The 20,712-nt window shown below is 32.5% G+C and overlaps 3 protein-coding genes across 8 annotated transcripts; 2 read left to right on the forward strand and 1 right to left on the reverse strand.

The window, feature by feature from the left end:
- The first annotated feature begins 2,145 nt into the window (after positions 1-2,145).
- LOC116402130 lies at positions 2,146-6,302 on the forward strand. The gene is made up of 4 exons (XM_031881182.1): positions 2,146-2,263; positions 2,416-2,503; positions 4,378-4,444; positions 5,829-6,302. The coding sequence occupies exons 1-4, from the start codon at positions 2,146-2,148 to the stop codon at positions 5,931-5,933; spliced, it is 378 nt and encodes a 125-aa protein (XP_031737042.1). The 3' UTR covers positions 5,934-6,302.
- A 2,662-nt stretch (positions 6,303-8,964) lies between these two features.
- LOC101206561 (serine carboxypeptidase-like) lies at positions 8,965-12,721 on the forward strand. The gene is given in 11 exon segments (XM_011651113.2): positions 8,965-9,404; positions 9,875-10,043; positions 10,211-10,238; positions 10,241-10,329; positions 10,535-10,678; positions 10,765-10,915; positions 11,018-11,106; positions 11,383-11,587; positions 11,590-11,640; positions 11,754-11,887; positions 12,434-12,721. Coding segments are annotated over 11 exon segments (1,524 nt in total). The 5' UTR covers positions 8,965-9,069; the 3' UTR covers positions 12,563-12,721.
- A 2,341-nt stretch (positions 12,722-15,062) lies between these two features.
- On the reverse strand, positions 15,063-20,473 carry LOC116402245 (U11/U12 small nuclear ribonucleoprotein 31 kDa protein-like). Of its 6 annotated transcripts, none has more exons than XR_004214728.1 (5): positions 19,642-19,710; positions 19,473-19,538; positions 17,069-17,236; positions 16,710-16,782; positions 15,063-15,346 (listed from the first exon to the last, which is right to left on the reverse strand). XR_004214728.1 is itself a non-coding variant. In XM_031881518.1 (4 exons), exons 1-2 carry the CDS (start codon positions 20,456-20,458, stop codon positions 19,671-19,673), a joined length of 693 nt encoding a protein of 230 aa, XP_031737378.1. In that variant the 5' UTR covers positions 20,459-20,473; the 3' UTR covers positions 15,109-15,346; positions 16,710-16,782; positions 19,642-19,670. The 6 variants fall into 6 exon arrangements, 2 of the variants coding, with proteins under 2 accessions (XP_031737378.1, XP_031737379.1); XR_004214729.1 differs by lacking the exon at positions 19,473-19,538 and adding an exon at positions 20,273-20,406 and having other exon boundaries at positions 15,109-15,346; positions 17,199-17,236; positions 19,642-20,177; XR_004214731.1 differs by lacking the exon at positions 15,063-15,346 and adding an exon at positions 15,402-15,780 and having other exon boundaries at positions 19,642-19,712.
- Positions 20,474-20,712: the final 239 nt, after the last annotated feature.

Raw genomic sequence — 20,712 nt, forward strand, 5'->3', positions numbered from 1 at the left:
GCTTAGTTCATACTTTAGACTAGGGAAGCAAGGAAAATCTGAGGATCCTGAAACTTTCACGGTTCATGATTTGAAAATTTCTCTTAGAGGTCACAGGGTTACTTAAGAAATTTGTTTATAAACTCGGCATCTCTGCCTATGTTTGGAAAGTGGCGCTTCATGTGGCTCACTGGAGTATGCTCTCTGTTATGAGACATTTGAGAGGAGAAATACCAGAGTGTTTGGGGGGGGTGGTGGTCAATAAGGATCCAACTTCTAAGTAATCTTTCGTTTTCCGTGAAGTTTCATGTTTATCTTTAGATTTCATTTTTGAAGGCTTTTTGTAACTAAATGCTTGGTAACATTATTGTCAGTTGGAACTCATTTCTTTAGAGGGATCGTCTGTGGAGTGGTTTCTTTTGTATGCCTTTGTTCTTTCTCAATAAAAGAAATCATTTCTGTTAAAAAACTTATTTGCAATATGTTCTCCTTCTCCTATTGAAAATTAGGTCCTGATTTAAACTCAATTGTTAACTGGATTCATAATGGATATAACCGCTTTACAACTTCAGACAAATTTCACATGTATTATGTTATGTATGTGTCTTCACAAATTTTTTTCACTACAGCTGACCACCAGGCACCAACTAGTTTCTTTGCCAGTTTTATTCTGTGAAGCAGTTCAAATAAGAAGTTCACCGATTTTTGTTTTGGGACAAGTTCTGATGGCTCAACTAGATTGTGGGTTTCATTTGTGAAACTAGGCCGATTGTTTTAATTGCAGCATATATGAAACTTGTGGTGAGAATATTTGTTGAAATTTTGTGAATATTGATTTCTATTGTCAGTTGAAATGGTTTTCAGCATGTCTTTTTGTTTCTGATTCCAGGCTCCAGAGGATAAAAAAAGTGTATATGAATGTATGTATTGCACACACATGCTAAGTACTGGTTGTTCTCTGAAGATAGGGATAATTATTATGTCAGAACTTTCTGTTCTTTTTAGTAAGAGTACTGCTTGTTGGGCTTCTAAAAGAAATACTTGCTTCATCGTTGCAGGAAGGATTGAATCTACTGCTTCAGAGAAGATGGAGATGAATAAAAAAAGTTCTCATTCAAAAGAGAAACCGACTATGGGCCGTTCTTCATCTTCTAGTGAAGTGAAAAAGCCTGCTGAAAAAGACTTGAGCTCCCCACGTTTGTTAATCAGGGTAAGCAAGCATCTATTGAATTTGATAGGGATAAGCCACCTGTTTGTTAGTTTTTGGGGATTAGTATTTCTTTTGTGCTTGTATCATGTTTCCTATAACTGATGACCCCGTGGAGCTTGGAAGTTTGGAATAAATGCTCGAAGAGAAAAAGAAGACGCACAACTCGTTGTTTGGTTCTGTTCATGTGAATTGTTTTGAGGTTCTCTATTGCAATTTGTGTTTTCAGTTAATTTAGATGCTCCAATTTTACTCCCTCACTTGGGTAGCTCTGTGGTGGACTTGTATTTTCGCCATTTTGTTTGTGGGGGTATTTAGCTGGAGAGGAACAATATAAGATCTAAGAGAGATTGAGGGATTTAGAGGTGAGCATTGGGAGTTCCGTTAATACTTATTATTATTGTTTCTAATTTCCAGCTTGATCATTCTTTTAGATTGGAGTCCTTTCTTATAATTAGGGTTGGGGATTCTTTTGATGGGCTTGTTTGTTATATGCCCTTATATGTTTCCACATTTCTCCATGGAATCTCTGTTTCTTTAAAAATAATAAAAAATCCCAGTTTAATCTTAGAAGGTGTTGATATTGTTACACTTGCTTTCTTAACTGCGAAATGAAATGGTGACGGAATCATTGAATTGATCTGAGTTTTCTGAATTTGGTAAATGCGCGTGAATGCTAAAGGTGGAAGTCAGGCAAAACTGAAAGAAAGACTGAGGAAAATGGACCAGTAGTTATGGTTGGAGAAAGGAAGAGGTTTTGTGAGGGAATATGGAAATCTCAACACTGTATACTTTTATGTTTAATGGATTGAATTATTCAGACGACAAACCATGTTGCAAATATTGGTCTATCACTAATATACTATAAGAGTCTATTAACAATAGAAGTCTCACCGATAGAAATTGCTATATTTACAAATTTTTAAAATTGTTGCTATATACTAAGTATTATTCCTAAAATGGCTACTTATTATAGTCATCCAACTAAAGTAGAACATCTGGATGGGCTAGTAGGATATATCGGCCAAGTCCCAGCCCAAATAGATATTAGGAAGTTGGTTGATTCATGCGACAGCTGTACTTCTGACATCTAAATGTTCGTGTCCTTTTAAGGAATTTTTGTTTCTTCAAGCTTAGATTTCTTAAAATAGTGACGGTAACTTTTTCATCATTATGTTTGGTTTAAATATATATTCCCTGATCATAATAACCCACGTCTTTTTTTGTAGCTGCAATTTGTTGGCACGAGAGTAGAAAGAAGTGGGTCGATAAAAATTCTCAACAACAACAAAGAATGGAAAGGGAATCAATGATAAGGTGATATCTCAGTTGCAGAATAGTTTATCGTTCCATGTCATGCTTTTGCTTGCGAGTAGTTTAGTTGATAGAATCTGAAAGGAAGCTCATAATCATAATAAAATGGAGATTTCTGCACGTACAGTGAAAGTTGAACAAGAAATCTTACTGTGGTTATGAAGTTCAACGAAACACTAAAATAGTATTAAAGTGAACCCAGAAAAATAACAGCAAATTACTAACTTGAGCGTATAGAATTTAGGATCAAACCATGTCTGAATATATTACTAACTTGAGCGTATAGAATTTAAGCAAACCTTTTTAAAATGTCAAGGTACAAATTACTATGGGCACCCCAATGAAATTAGATAAATGGTTGAAATAAAAAAAATGTCCAGTAGTTCTTGAGTCATTAACTCTTTGGTGGGAGTAACTCTATTAGATAACATGGGGTTCTGTTAGGATCCCTCCTAACAAGAGCACTCAAGAACACAAAGAACAAACAAAAACACTAAATATAGAAATATATATTACCATATCAATGAAAAACTACAATATACCTCAGCACACTGTAAAGGTTGAGAATCGTCTCCCAAATTTTCCAAAGAAAATCCCGTAAAATTCTTCACACCCTTTGCCCTCAACCCACTCCCCCTGTTTATTACTAAAAGTCCTAAAAAACTCACTGTCTGATATGCTCATTCTAATAAGTAATAATCATACTAATATTCTCATAATAATCCTATTATTTTCCAAACTAGGGGCCTCACCAATTCCATCTCAAAAACTAATTGGTGATGGGAAGAGTAGCTCATCTATTTTTATAAAAATTGTAAGGCTTATTTTTTAATGTGGGATTATTCATGTGCTGCCTCAAGATGATGCCTCTTTGGGTACACCACTCTTGAATCATGTCCCAATTTTTGCTTTTTAGACTGGACTCAAACACTATAATAAATAATTTGAGGTTTCATCCATCTTGAGCTCTCTTGATTTTTTTAATGTGGTATCTTCCACAAACTTGTCCATAACCATATACCATAAATGATAAGAAACCCTTGGACATTGGATCTAAGAACCATGTTAAACAACAAGACTAGAAAGAACACAACCCCAGCAGCCACAAAATCATTTTGATTTCAACCCCTAAGAAATGCTAGATTCAAGTTACTTAGATGATCTAAGAAACCAAGGATCGGACAAAGTTTTGAAACTTCCATCAACCCTTGATCTTTGAAGCACTCCACAAACAAGACGGATCAATCCTCACTTGAATGCTCCAAATATTCATGCATTCTATCACAAGAACACACAAGAACAAAATTTTACATTTTAGAGTTTTTAGATTTCATCCCAAATTCTTCTTTAAATGTGGAAACTACAACTCTGTTTATACTAATTAAAATATGAAATGAAAGGTCACAACATTTAATTTTATATCCTTTCAACTACCAAAATAAATGAAAAAACATAAATACATAATTCCTTAAACATTTAATTTTATGACTTTTGAGTTGCTCAAATAACTCTTCAACTTCCAAGCATGACACCTCTTCAACTTCTTCATTTGATTCAATTCTGATTTCTTGATTCATATCACCGTAAGTCCCCATGACTAACAAATTAAGATGATTTGTAATTCTGAGTAGCTGGGACTCATCATTGTAAGTGAGGCAACAGGTTTTGCATTGTAAATGAAAGCGGTTGTTTATTAAAAACAAAAAGTTCATGCTGATCTCATCTTTTCCATTCTTGAAGGAAGACACCTTTTCCATTCTTTAATGAACAAATATTTGATCTCATCTGTTGCTTTTCTTTACTTTCTCCCTTTCCAATAAAGAAATATTCAATATGAACATAATCTAAGTGATGAACTGTTCACTTTAAATTTGCAGCTGGTCAACAGCATATGAAGATCTGCTCTCCACTAACGATCCCTTCAGTGAGCCAATACCTCTTCCGGTAAGCTTCTGAAAAGTTCATGCTGTTTTGTTATTGGTGATATATAATTTTTCCTTCAACCACAAGCTTAAACTTTTGGGTGAATTGGTAGTTTAATATGGTATCAGAGTAGGTGTTCATGCCTCTGCATTGTCGTTTCCTCCCAATTTAAATCGATTTTCACTTGTTGGCCTTTCAAATATTTCAAGTCCACAAGTGAGAGGGAGTGTTGGTGATATATAATTAAAATTGCCTTCAACCACAAGCTTTAAGCTTTTTGGTAAATTGGTAGTTTAATAGTTATATATACACACTATATTAGTCCATATGCTTGCTCAATAAATTGCTCGTTGATTCTTCTGTTGCTGTTGCACGTGTTCCTGGTTCTGATATGATAGGTACATCATTAGGAGAAAGTTCTTGAGGTATTATGGATATCTTAGGCCCTATTTAGTAACCTTTTTTTTTTAAAAAAAAAGGTGTGCATGTTTTCTCCTAATTTGTTACTCATGGTTTTCATATTTCCCATATAAACATTTGAACAATGCTGCTAGCGAGAAAGATATTAAGTCAAATTCATGCCTGAAGAAGGGAAATTCATCCCTCGTTGAGAAAACTCTCTCCAAAGATCACAAGTTATATATTTTCAAATTGATGACAAAAAAATTCTTATTACAACCTTAAATTAGGTATTTGTAGTTTTAAGCCTTTACAAGAAAATAAGACAATTAACTAATTAATTCTAAAATACAGTATAAGCAATTAAACACTAATTATTTCTAAAATATTGTATAAACAATTAAAGACAATTAATTAATTCTAAAATATAGTATAAACAATTAAAAACTAATTAATTCTAAAATATTGTATAAACAATTAAACACCAGTTAATGTAAATTAACATACGAACTAAAATACATGTCCTATAGTACTCAATCCAATTTTTAAAAACAAAAACAAGTATTTGAAACCTATTTTTTTAGTTGTCGAATTTTGGTTTTGATTTGAAAACACTCCTAAAATGTAGACAACAAAACATTGAAACCAATGGATAAAAGTGTTATTTATAGACTTAATGTTCAAAAACAAAAAAATACATCATCAAATGGTTACCAATAAAGCCCTGATAAGCAAGCTAATGAGTTTGTTGAGAGAGTGTTTGGGAGATTTTGTCTGGTAAATAGAGTGGGTTAGAATGGACTAAGTTAGACATTTTGATTAGACAGACTTCAGTGGCATCCACACGAAAACACGAAAACACGAAAACTCGAAAAGGGAGGTTCCAGAGTTCTTGGGAGACTTATATAGCAGCACATATCTCTTATATAACTATATATTTTAGGTTCTATCGGTTGATTTTCGAACTATGTTTAACGTTTTTTGATGCTTGTGACGTGGCTGGCAGGAGATGGTAGATTTCTTGGTTGATATTTGGCATGATGAAGGGCTTTTCGACTTAGATAACTCAACACAAAAAATATTTAACTGTAGACAGGATCGGATACCATGATACCGGGTTTCATGATGTATTCATACTCCAAACTACTACTGGTTCTTCCATTTACTAATTCTATGAAGATTATATGATCTTACATTGTTGTGATCTATGTTCAAACTAACAAGTAATTCAGCATTGTATCATTGGCCTTCTTGTGGTGGGGGTAACATCCTGATATTTATGCAGCAGTTCAGGGTCATGGAAACTTATTTGGAGAATTGTTTTTAAAAATAATTTCATTTTCTTTCTTTTCTTTTCTTTTCAGAGTTGCTATTAATAACTCTGATGAAGCTTTTGTTTTTGTTTTTAAAATTTCAATGTATTAGTCTATGGTACATTCTATATGGTTAATGAATGGTATTGTGTATTCAGATTCAAGCATCTCATATTAACAAATCTGTGTTAAGATGCAAATGAATTTTGTAATTTTGGAACATGATATTTTTGCATATTTCATTATTTCTGTCTTTATTCACAAATTTCAATATTGAGTATTGACCAAGAATTAAGTGTAAATGAGTCAAGAACTATTACTTCTACGCTTAGTTAGAAAAGGTTTATATCTGTCATTGTTACTTGTTTCTTTATTCATTAGTTGTTATTACTCAATGATATATTTAGTCACCATCATTGCGTCACTTGTCTATATACACATGCACAGTATGAAACAACTGCCACCCTTAAGATCTTATATGCTCAGTGGACTTGTATCAAATATATTTACAAACTATAAACATAACATGGCCAAAAATGTTTCCAAAAATCTATTTATTTATTTATTATTATTTTTTTTATCAATGTTGAAAGTTGAAACTGATTTTAGAAAAACCTTAAAATTATTTACAATTAATTTTTCAATAATTTGTTAAAACATGCTTTAGCTATTTCTTTTCTTGTGGAATATAGGTATAAAAAATGGGAATATTTAGAGGGGTTTGGGAATACTATGATGAATGTGTTTTTTTTAGGATTTTTTCTTTTAAGTTTACGTATATTTACAAAAGGTCAAACATCTATTTACTAAATCATAATTATTTTAATATATTTTGGACTTATATAAAAGAAATTGTATAAGGGAGTATTATCATAACATGATATAGCAAATTTAACGGATTGTTTTAGAATTTTGTAAATATGGCAAAATGTTATATATAAAAATACTTTTCATATTAAATTTGTTATTATTCTTAACTACCCCTCAATAATTTATTTCTCTTCTTCTTTTTAATTGAATGCTCATTATTTATTTATTCTCTCTCACTTTTTAAGGTTCACAATTATTTATTTATTCTTATACGAAAAAAATTATTTGTTATTTCTGACTTAATCTTGATTTTAGAAATCAATAGTGCAATAATTGCAATATGAAATATAATGGTTGTTGATTAGAGTAATTTTAACTTCATTTATGATTTTTTTAAAAAACTTTTTCGATGTGTATTTTGAGTTGAATATGATTTCAAATGATTTTGCTTTATTTTTTTACATTGATTTTATTTTGGTTTTACTTTTGTTTTAGTTTTATATATCAGTATTGTGATATACTTATATTATATGTATTAGTTGATTGATATAATTTACTACGTGATTTTTTTTTTAAATTTTATGCAGTTCATTATAGTATTATTAAGTATATGAATAATATAACTAAATGTATCATTATCAAATATATCAACAATATATTGTTGAAGCATATTAGTAAAATGAATTATTATCAAGTATATGAATCAAGTTTACAAGTGTATATCAATAGTATATAAAGTGTATAAGTATAACTTCAAGCATATTAACTGTATTTAATCAATCAAATGTATAAGTGAAGAATACTAATTAAGTGTATCTGCAACGCATAGGGTGTATCAAACATATCATGTAGAACAAGCATGCCAAATTTGTTGAGTATACCAATGAAGCATAAAAAGTTTATTATATTAGTGGTATCAAGAAAAATCAAGTGTAATAAGGAGTGTATCAAGATGGTTCAGATGTGTATCAAAAGATATCGAGTGTATCAAAGAGTATTAGATGTATCAAATGTATCTATTAAATGTATCAGATGCATTAAGAAATATCAGATGTATCAGACGTGTACAAGTTGTATCAAACGTATATTAATAACGATGATATTTGTGATATTTTACCTCTTCATGTGTTATTTGGGCTTTGTTTTTGCATTTTCGCAAATGATAAAGTACGTGTGGTATGAAGTATTTGAGTTTTTTATAAATCAACGTAATAATTAATATTTTATATGTTTATTTTTGTGAAGAAGATATATATAATAATTTAGGACTTTTTAGAAAATTAAATATTAATTTGAATATGTTGGTAAGAAATTCAACAAGCATATGAACAATTTTAAAGAGAAATTCATAGGAACAATTTTGTAAATAATTTGAGTGGTTTCGAAAATGATTCATGGATAATAAATTCTACTTATGTCCCTTTTCTCTAAAATTATACTTCAACCATGAACCATCATTTCCAAACATGCATCTGGATTTCTAGAATTAAATACACAAATAAAATTGCATCTAAGTTAATTGCAGGTTTAGTGTTATTTTTTAATTTTGGATTTTTATCTATTTTTTCTATTGAGTTTTAATTGGAGATTTGACGTTATTTAAAAATTTAAAGTCACAACTCTTTTTTCTAAAATAATGTAGTTCCAAACAGGAATGAGAGTTGATTTGATCAATTTAGTATAGTAAATGAGTACAAACATTCCATTGGTATGTGGTTTAAGTTAATTTAAACCTCTGATTTATTTTTGAAAAAGACGCTGATTTGAATTTTTTCCAAATTGGTTTGGGTTTTTGGTTATACATACAAGGGCATAGAGGTAATTGAACCTCATTGCTTCGAACAGATAATTTAAAATGAAAAATTGATAACTTTAGACAAAAAGAGATAAAAGGAAAATTACCGATTCAATTTGAGTGCGGTTTACGCTAATCTAAGCCGTTAATTATAAAAGTGGGCCACACGTACGGCTAGGATCTATTTGACGTACGGTTAAGCCATACGAGTGAGAAATTCTCCAGCATTTCCCTTCCCTTCCCTCCCTCCCCTCCATTTCTATATACTCTCTTTTGAAATTAAGAGCTTCCATTTCATCTTCAGAGAGAAATTTGAGAGCCAACAAGAAATGAATGGTTCCATTTCTCTCTGTTTTTTGCTTTCTGTTTTGATTCTTTCTCCGCCTTCCTCTTTTGCTGGAATCTTCGATGATCCTCGTCTTCCTCCTTCCGATTTTCCTTCCGCTCAGGCCGAGAAGCTCATCAGAGAGCTCAATTTGTTTCCTAAATCCGATACCAATATCATCCATAGAAATATCCAAAATTCCTCTCTGCTCGCCGCCGGAGAGAAGAAAATCGTTGAGAGGCGGTTGAGATTCCCTCTCTTTGATGATTCTGGGGTTTCTTTGGAGGAATTGGGCCATCATGCTGGATATTACAAGATCGAGCATTCTCATGCTGCCAGGTGAGCCCTTTGAAACCCTAAGATTTTGGCTTTTTACGTGCTCTGCTTGGATACTGCATGTTTAATTTTCTATGCTCGGTATCTCAATGAATTACTGTTAATGAGTAGTGTGATTCTTTTAATGATATATATATAGTTCATTTTCTTGCAACGTTTTGATCCATGAAGAGGATTTTCTGCAGAACTCTTTGGTTTTTTTTTTCCTTCTCGCGAGTTTACAAACTGAACGTGTTGGTATAGAAGGGTCGATGTTGATGCAGATAGTGGATATTATAATTAATCATTATAATCTATGTTTTGATTTAATTACAATTCCTAGTTAATTTCAATTTATTGATTTGGACCCTTTTTCTCGTACGAATATAGATTGATTATTTTGTTCAAGCTACCCTATCTCGGTTATTAATCTTGCGATTCTATAGTAAAATGGGCTGTGTGCTTAGAGTTCTAACTGTTCACTTTTTGTGTAGGTTGTTCTACTTTTTCTTTGAGTCCCGCAACAGAAAATCAGATCCTGTCGTTATCTGGTTAACTGGAGGCCCAGGATGCAGTAGTGAATTGGCTATGTTTTACGAAAATGGTCCTTTTAAAATTACTAAGAACTTGTCTCTTGTTTGGAATGAATATGGTTGGGATAAGGTAGATTTACTATTTTTTTCTTTCTTTGGTTGGATATGATTTTTATTTGTTCAGGATCTAGCAGAGCACTTGGCAAACTGTTTGTTGATTTCATCTTATATATGCAATTTACTGAGTTTCACTTGCTGTAAGAGAAAGGTGTTAAAAAATTTCTTCGGTTGCTGCAGGTTTCAAATCTTCTGTACGTAGACCAACCGTTGGGACTGGTTTTAGCTATAGCTCTGATAGACAAGATATTCGTCACGATGAAAATGGTGTTAGCAATGACCTTTATGACCTTTTACAGGTAATTTTCCTTTGTTTAGCTACTGTTATCACTCATTGATTTTGGTGTGAGGTTTGTCTTGAATGTTATCGATATTGGTTTCACGAGTTGTGTAACTTCGAATCTTTGTTTCACTCGCTGTGGAGGAATGTGTAGATATTAAAATTTGTTTGACAAATTTTTTAAGACTCTTAATGATATAACCTCTGGATTTTCTTCAAATCAGACTTTCTTTGATGAACATCCTGACCTTGTTGAGAATGACTTCTTCATAACCGGAGAATCTTATGCTGGACATTATATTCCTGCTTTGGCTTCTCGGATTCATCAGGGAAACAAAGCTAAAGAAGGAACTCATATAAACCTTAAAGTATGGCTATTGTGTCTTAGAATTATAGCATAAATATATAAAATATTGTTCTAGCAACTTGATCCATCTTTAAATACGTTGTCCAGGGATTTGCTATTGGCAATGGGCTTACTGATCCTGCTATCCAATACAAAACCTACCCAGATTATGCATTGGACATGGGCATAATTACAAAGTCCCAACATCGTCGTATTAATTTGTTGGTACCACCATGTGAACTGGCAATAGGTGCTTGTGGTGCGTATATTTTTTATTTTGGCATGTGATATTCCTCCCTCTTGCCTCTAGCTTGTAATGGCTTCTGCTGATATTTTTGTTTAATATGCCTTCCTTTTCCAGGTACTGATGGCACACTTTCTTGCATGACTTCTTATTATGTTTGCAATGCCATTTTTACCAGCATCATGCTCCATGCCGGTGATATGAATGTAAGATGCTACTTTTCTTTCTGATCAATAGCATTAAGGTCTTAAATTAACGATACTTCTGATGACTTAGTTTGTTTGATCTCTGAGGAATAATTGTTATAGATAACATACGAGGTGGAAGCAATTAACACACTATATCTATCAGTCTAATCTAAATGCCCTTTCAAGACAGAAAAAATGTCTAAATAACCTTGATGAAAAATGGGAATCGTGCATATGCAAAAGGTTTTTGTAGATTTTTGACGTTGGGAAGCAATTAACATTACTCTTCTTCAGCATTATGACATTAGGAAAAAGTGTGAAGGGAGCCTTTGCTACGACTTCTCAAATATGGAGAAATTCTTGAACCAACAATCTGTTAGGGAAGCCCTTGGCGTTGGGGATATAGAATTTGTTTCATGCAGTCCTACTGTCTATAAGGCTATGCTGGTGGACTGGATGAGGAATTCTGAAGTGGGCATACCTGCTCTACTCGAGGATGGATCAAGATGCTTGTATACGCAGGCGAATATGATTTGATCTGCAATTGGCTAGGTAGGTATTCTTCAAATATGATATTAGATCTTATTCATGGACAAATAGTTTAATCTATGATGCCCATCATTTGCATGTTTTTATAAGATTTGAGTATGGTTGTATATGGACAGGCAATTCAAGGTGGGTGCATGCAATGCAATGGTCCGGTAAGGAGGAGTTCGTGGCTTCTCCTAAGGTCCCCTTCTTGGTTGATGGTTCAGAAGCAGGCTTGCTTAAAAGACATGGCCCCCTCAGTTTTCTCAAGGTTCCTCTCTCTCTCACACACATTTTCATGAGCACATGTTAGTATGTTTTCATGGAATTTGTTAACATGGGGTTTTGAGATTCAAAACTTAAAAGTACTTAGGTCACTTGCCTAGAAATTAACCCCTATGAGTTTCCTTAACACCAAAATGTTGTAAGGTCCGATGAGTTCCCGTGAGATTAGTTAAGGTGCACATAAGCTACCTCAAACACGAGTGGATATCAAAAGAAGAAAAAGGTACTTGTGTTCTAGTTGAGGCTATTTGTTAGGGTCAAAAGGCAATTAGTTAGGGAGTTAGTTAGCGTATTTGGTCAAAAATAGAGATTGGGAGAGAATTGAGGGAAGGTGGACAATTGGGCCTAGTGTTAGCATACTGAAGAGGGAGATTTGTACTTAGTTTGACTTGTAGTTCCTCTATAATTCAATAAATTTCAAATCTTAATCTACTTAGAAGGTATTCTTATGTAAAAAATTAATTGTCGTATTAGTTTTTATACGATTGAGAGTATAGGACCTTAGTTGTGCTTATGCTATTCAACACAACAGGTTCATGATGCGGGGCACATGGTCCCCATGGATCAGCCCAAAGCTGCATTAGAGATGCTGAAGAGGTGGACTCGGGGCACACTCTATGAAAAATCATCTAATCCGCAAATCTTGGTCGCGGATATGTGATTCGGGCAACAATACAGCAGTGTTCGCCCTAGTGGACATTTGTTATCCCAAGTATGTAGATATCTTCGTATCTTTCCGGATATGTTTAAATCTCATGTCCACACAGTTTTAATTTTAAACTTCATATGAAAACTAAATAGCTTTCGATCTTACCTTTTCCCTTTTTAGTTTCGTCATCATTTTTTTTTTCATCTTTCTACCTAACTGAGTTGTCAAATAATCCTAGGAAAGAACATACTTTTTAACTTTGAAGTAGGGTGGCCATGGGTCAAGTAACCCGACTATTCGGGTTGTAAATTCTTTTTTAACCCAAAAAACCATCTTTGTTAAATAGTCATCTAATCATTTCTTTTTGATTTACAATAAAAGGTAAAATGTTATCACGCAATTTTCTTGTTGATTTATAGAACTGTTTTCAAGCATTGAATAAAGTTTTGCAACCTAACGTCAATATATTCGAGAAAGTTACATTTCAATGTTTTTTGGAGAGTAAGTAGTAATTTTTTTTATGAAACTAAATATATAATCTTAGAATACAAGTTTTGTTGTTATTAATATTCTAAACAATTTAATCGAGATTATATAAGAAATAATAGTTTTAAAATGTTAATTCTACATTTGGGTTGTGATATGATTCATTCTAAATTTATAATTTATAAATTAGTTAAACAGGTACAAATTTTTTGTAGTTGCCAAAGGTGCACTTTTAGGACTAAGTAACTAAGTTAAGGTGTATAATAACATTTTCAAAATTTTAAAAGTATATTAAAATCTCTTATCGATAGACGATCGCTAATAAATCTTTATCAACCCATGTATCATAGACAGATTTCGTTAGATCTAAATTCTGCTATGTATGGAAGAAAAAGAATATAGCTATATATGAGAAGAAGAAAATTATTGTTGTGTAATATGTTAATACTTTGGGTGATGATAAGTATGGTTGGGAAAGGATTTTCTCCAACGGTTGATTAAAAGTTAGGAAATCTTGCACAATTAGCCTTTAAACTATAGCATAGCAACTTGTAGCTTTCGGGCTTTTATATTACATATAGATTCATTCCTTTTTGCTTTTTCTACTTCCGTAGATCTTATTTGGAAGTTGGAGACTGTTACCAAATTAACTGATAATGTATCTTATTTGGAAATTGGAAATCAATGCATGTAAATTCGTATTTGTTTTAAGTGTGGTTAAATTGTTTTTTTTTTTAGTGTTTTAAGAAGATATTAAAAGAAATGAATTGAACTCTTCAAATAAGCCTTCGACGGTCATTTTATTTTATGTTTTGATCACTTTTAGATCTTGTGCTCAACCCAACTCCATTATGGCTTGATTTGCTGTTAAAATTAGGAAATAAAAAGATCAAATTTTGAAAATGGTTTTTTTCTTTCTTTCTAATTTATAAAATAATCCTTAATCGATGGTCACCCATACCGATGATCTTATTAGACTATAAATCAATATGTTTATTTTGATTTTTTTTATAAGGATCATGAATGACTATATCTACTACACTTTAACTATATATTATATATAACATGTTGAACGTGTGAGCCAATTAAAAATTTACATATTTAAAGTTCAAGATTATCAACAATGGAGGTTTGTGTGGTTTAATTTAGATTTAAAGTTCGAGGTGAATTGGTATAATTTTTGGTGTTATTCTTTTTGTTTTACGCTTTTTTATTTACAATTTTATGATCGATTGTTTATTGGGTTCTAACCTATGAAAGTGGATATTTGATTTGTTTCGTATTTATGTATATCTCGTGTAAATTTCTAATATCCTTTTTTCATTCATTTTTTTGTTTAAGAGGAAATTATCCATAACAATCTCTACAAATTTTCACATTACTAAAACAAAACACTTGGTGAATACTCATTGTAAAGATTCTTTTTCAACCGACAATGGAGATTGTAACTAAAATTTGATTTTAAAATTAAAAAAAAAAAAATTGTGCACACTTCTTGATTGACTATTAAAGGTTTAAAACTACATTTACTAAAATTGAACAAACCCTAAAATATATTATTAAAAGTTGAAAACTAAGTTGACTAAAATTGAACAACCTTTAAAATATTTTAACTCAATCTTCATTTTCCACTAGCTGCCACCCTCCACTGCAAAAAAAAATAATAGCTAACAAAGAAAAGAAAAGCTACAATAGATTTTTTTGAAAGTTCTGACAAGTATGTTATTAAAAGTCCATGACATTTATAGCATTTGTGTAGAGCTTTAATTGATGTTATAATAGTGTATAAATATATAGCTTAAATATGTTGCTATAAATCTATTTGATAGCGTTTTTTTAGTAAAGCTATAATATATTTACTAACATACCACGACAAGGTTATAATATATTATTTATAGCTGTAATTATGTTTTATAACAATACTATTTAATCTATTATAATTAATTTTCTTTTTTGCTATACAAAATCTTATGGACCTTTTGCTCGAAGCTATAAAATATCTAATTTCTTTATAGGTTTTCATAAATTTTACTTGAAGTATTCATTTTTAATAGAAAACCAAACACATGAAATACTTCATAACAAACCAAACACCATAACTTTCTATCAACTCATCAACATTACAAAATAAAGTATTGAATAATAACTTCCTGAAATAAAGTTGTTATTCAAACTAAAAAAGCTACGATAAAGTACACAAGCTCTCCAAATGCACTCAATTCATCAAATATTCAAGGTTATGTTATTAATGTAGTTGAGTTGTCATTGTTGGTTATCTTTTGCTTTGGTAAGATATCATTTCATCCACACCTACATGAATATATAAAATATATATCAATATATGACTATGAAATACTATAGTCAATTAAGCAAAGAAATACAGATAAATAAGCTTGGAAAATAACACACCAGTAATCAATTTTTCACCCCTTCCCCCTCAAGAAAAATATTACACAAAACTCAATCAAATAGTTCTTCAACAAAGTATACAAACTCTCCAGGCAAAATATCACAATAAAGATTATCCTAACAAAGTAAATTATAAACTTTTTCAACCCCAAACAAAGAAACACATAGTGCCAACTGCTCTTAGTTGAGTTGTTCTTGCCAAAAGAAAATCTAACAAAAGGTTTAACAATCTAACGTGTGCACAGAAAAATTACAAAAAACTGGAGGAACAAGATAAATCTTAAACTAAACGGTGAACTAAAGAAAATGGTTGCACATGTTGCTTGCCATCAATGCTGAAATAAAAGAACTGTTGCAGTAAATAACACCAGCCAATACATACTGGCTCAAAGTTTTTGAAAGCAAGTTAAAGGGATCCTTAGCTTGCGTAAACAAGGAAAGAATCAAGCCCAAAATCACAGTCTAATCATATACCTCATCATGCAAACACTAGCAACCTCAGCAAATGGTTTGACATCAAATATTACACCATATGACAGCAAAGATCAAGCCTAACATCACCAAAATTAGCTCTACATAATCTAGAATTAAACCCAATTGAACAGCCCATTTTGTTAATTAAAGTGTTATGTTTAGGCCTTTTCGAAAAAAGAAAACTGTAAATTCATGCCTTTTGTAGCACCTCAATTTGGTCATTTCTCTTGGCACTATTCAAGCTGAAGAACCAGACCATTTTTATGCATAAAAAACAATTTCAATTATCTGAGAAGATCATCTTCATCTCTAACCTTAATTTATTTTTAGCTCTTGTTTTGTTTCAATTATCTTTTTTTTCTTGTATAGGTTGAACAATAGAGATAGCTTATTGAGATGTATTCAATTTTTGTTCTACCTAACCTACCGAATTAAACCCAAACAACCATTTTCTACAGTAATTCAAACAAAGACAAACAAAACCTAAACCGTTTATCCAATGTTATTGACAAAACCTAAACCAAAACCAATAATGTCCTTAGAACTACAACTTTTATTTAGCCCTCACAACACAGAACCAAAAATGTAAAAGCTCTAAGTTCAAGCATAGTTTTCTAATACAAGAAAGGGAGTAAACCCCTCTAGTGTTCTCTTTCTTTAGGAATATTCAAACAACATCATTGACCAACCTTCAGCATAATTAGAAACTTAAATAAAAATAACTTTTATTCTAGTGACACATTTAAAGAAATGCAAACCATAATCTTCATCTTCGAAAGGTGAGAATTACCTTTGATATATGTGTTCCAAGGCTTTTGTGCACGACATTACATTAGCATATAAACATGCCAATATTCGCAGAGCTGCATAGACAGTGAATCATACATCATACTTCTTCAGATGTTCATATAAACAGAAAAGAAACACACAAAAGTAAATTCACAAATGAAAGGCACTGCATTTTGTTCCAAGGAAAAAAATAGTAAAACAAAAGCTGCTCTGATAATTTTTGTACTTTTAGATTTTGAAAATTAAGCCTATAGACACCATTTTCCATCTCTAAATTTCTGTCTTAAAAAGCCAAACTAAGATTTGAAAACTGCAAACTGGACCACATTTTTTTCATATTTTATTCTAAAATATAATTACCTCAACTTGGTATTGTAATGACTGCACATGGTTGGTAATCTTGTTCAACATCAAAGCTTTTGGGTTCTTAATCAACGATGTTGTAACTACGAAAGTTACCTTTTAAATTTATTTAGAACTAATTTTGTACCTTTGTGTTATTTTCCATCTCTAAACCATCAATGTAACCTGTTAATATCAAAAAAATTAAATGATGTTTCAATAAACAGAAAAAGTTTCTAAACTTCACCTAAAAATCATTTTAGTCCTTGTAAATATTCTAACCTCAAACAATAATCCTAAATTCAAACTTCATAAACAACACATCAGACTTTTGGCTATAAGAAAAACACAATGAAGTATGAAAAAAAGAATAAACCATGTGAGTGATCAAACAAATTCACAGCAACCGAAAGAATTACACAATGGTCGCAAATCTCAAACTTCTTATATTCCTACCTCTAAACCAATAGTGAAAATGAAGCCGTTGACTTCTCTATTGAAAAATACTTCAAATTAATTCAGAAAGCTTATCAAAATGTTTCACTAATACGAAGTACAATGAAGCAAAGTTCTGTCTCTTTATGATTCAGCACTCATGATCACAAAATCTCATGTAAGTCACTAGTCAAATAAACCAACAGCTAAAACAAAGCAAAACAATAACAAAAACCCACAAAGATGTTGTAACGACAGGAAGACGTATTGGTTATGATAAACATATACTACTATGAGTTAGGAAGATCATGGATCCAGCCAAAATTATAGATGAATCAGTGATAATCAAAAGTTGAAATCAGTGATATCGAATATTTCTTTAACCCAATATGTTTAAGGTTGCATTTTGTTGTTTCCACACACATCTTGTGATTATGATCAAAGCATTGAAAGTGCAAGAATATAAGTTATAGAATAGATAGATTCAAATATATTAGCAATATTTTTTGCTGGGTACATAAGAGATTTAGAAGTAAGAAATTATATGAATGATAAATCAAAATAGTTCAGAGACATGGCACCTTTTCCTCACGTAGCTCCACTAAAACAAAGTGGTAAAGGGGAGAAAGCTAAAATGTGGCAAATGCCTTCTTTGCTAAAATGTGGCAAATGCCTTCTTCTTTCAAACATGAAGAGATTGATCACAAAGTCAAGTTGAAAGCTAAAAAAACTTAAGCCTCTATTTGGCAACAATTTTGTTTCACAAAATTATGCTTATGAAAATTACTTATGACTAAACTTCTTTGAACAATTGATAAAAATGTTCTTGAAAACTACTTTTTCTTTCCTAGTCTTTGAACAGAAGAAAACAAACAAAACTAAAAGCAAAATTATTAGAAAATGTGCCTAAATGGACAAATAGTCAGTAGGAAGAGAGGATTACAATATATTAGGTTAAAATGTTGAACTATGATGCTAACTAGAAGAGAGCAGACCACCTAACACTGATCCAAACCACAAGGTATGAACCTTAAAATTGGTGAACGTCCACTTTAAAGGTTTAAGTAATGACTTCACTCTCATTATCGATTGATGTGATTGGATTGATTTTTCTCCCAAGTCCCTTGGGTTTTCTGGATTCCCCACCCTTGCTTTTCATCTAATCTTAGTGAAGAGTTCTCTTTGGCTCATCTGAAACAAATGCCACCATCGTACTTTCAAAGATAAGGAATCCGACTTCACTCACTTTTCGATCATCTTTTGTATACAACCTTCACTTGGTGTAAATTCACCCCACACTTTCATTATTACAATTACTTCTCTTATATCACAATGGAATAATCTTTGTAATCTCTCGCAGCATATGTGCTCTTTTGTAATTTCATCCCATCAATGAAATTATTTATATGTTTCTGATAAAAGAAATGTCTCATCAAAAGAATAATAATAACAATAATGTTTGATCAAAGAAAACCTTTGGACAAGTCTTGGCACATTGGGAAATCAAGCCCTTGGCATTAAACGCCGAGATCATGATATGGGAATTCCAAAATGTACAAAAATACAAATATTACTCATGCTCATGAGATTGAATAAGCAACTTATACTCTCTGACTGCAGAAATCCTTAACTCTTAAAAGAAAACAGGAGGCATTGGAAGATGAGTATTTATTACCACTTCCAAATTCCAGTGTAGTGCTCATATACTGTTAACAGCGGTGCCTAAATCCTTGGGGTATTCGGTAGACCGTGATCGGATGAGATTGTAATGTAATGTAATCAATAACCAATGGTTGGATTCAGCGTTTTAGAGCCGATTTGTAATTAAACTCATACATTTCAGCTCTCCAAAGAGAGTCTTTGAATTCAACATAACATTTCTAGTTTCAATTACTAACCTATTGGTGGAGAGCAAGTGCCATAGGTTAAGAGTTAGTATTCCAATCCTGACTACTCCTGACATTACCATGAAGTGTAGACTACATACCTGTAACTCATTATTACTTATCGCACCCGGCAGCCCAAAATCTAAACTCTGTAAGCTTTATCTCATCTAACAATGCCACCCAAAAATCATGCACCAAAATCAACCAGAATAGAGGTTCAAAATATAATGGAACGGCAGATAAAAACAATACAATAGTAAAAACACGCACCTTTTACAAACTCTTCCAAAGAGACAGGCTCAGTTAATCATCTTCGTCGCTCTCGTCACTGAAATAACTTGCTTTCTTCTCTTTTTCTTCTCTACAATGTTCTCACCGCCAGTCAGGAGTCTCTGGTCTGCATCTCCGTCCACCACCGAGGCCCAATTGTCATCCTCAAACCCTTCTCCAACATCCGATCCCCAATCCTCCTCGTGCCTAGCACCAACTCCACCCCTTCTTACCCGCTTCGGTTCTGGTCGCTCCCTTGGCCCCAATTGATTTTTAGGGCATTCATAAGACAAATGCCCATCAATTGCGCCGCACTCGTAGCACCTACTCTTATCCTTATAAACCCTCTTCCTTATAAACTCAGCCGCACGACCATTATCAGTCGCTATAGCAGCCTTAAGAACACGGCCATTCAAAATCTTCCCGTGCATCTGTTTCGCGGCCTTCACCGCGTCGTCCTGAGAAATAAACTGGACGAAGGCAACGCCGCGAGACTTGCGAGTCTGTCGATCTTTCAACACCGTAACACGAGCGATCTTACCAAAGTTGGAGAAGAGAGTGTGGAGGTCGGAATTAGTGAGTGAATAGTCGAAATTGGAAACATAGAGAGTAGACTTCGAAGGAACCAAACCTCCAGAACCACCGCCAGACTTAGTGGAAGAGTGTGAGTGTGAGTGCGATTGCGATGAGAAGTGCGACTGTGAAGACGACGGCAGCGACGGGTCAGAAGAGGGGGCGGAGGGATACCATAATAGAAGGTTTCGTCCTCGTCGCTGTCGCTAGTAGGGCTATTGGTTTTCTTTCCCTTGGGCGCCATTTTTTCACCCGAGTGCTGTAAACAAAACCTATAGAATGAAAATATAGACGTCAGGTTTAGGAAATCGACCAAATCTAGGAATGAGACAATTACTATAAGCGGTTTGTTTTATTTAATATTAAATAATAAATAGATTTGGTTAATTTCGATTGTTTGAATTGATTTTTTTAAAGTCAATGCTCACTTCTAAGTTTCAGTAACTTTTTGCAATATCACTCTCTATAAATAAATTGTTTCTTCATCTTTAGAGAGAC

The sequence above is a fragment of the Cucumis sativus genome, chromosome 2 (genome assembly GCF_000004075.3).
Source record: "Cucumis sativus cultivar 9930 chromosome 2, Cucumber_9930_V3, whole genome shotgun sequence".
NCBI lineage: Eukaryota > Viridiplantae > Streptophyta > Magnoliopsida > Cucurbitales > Cucurbitaceae > Cucumis > Cucumis sativus.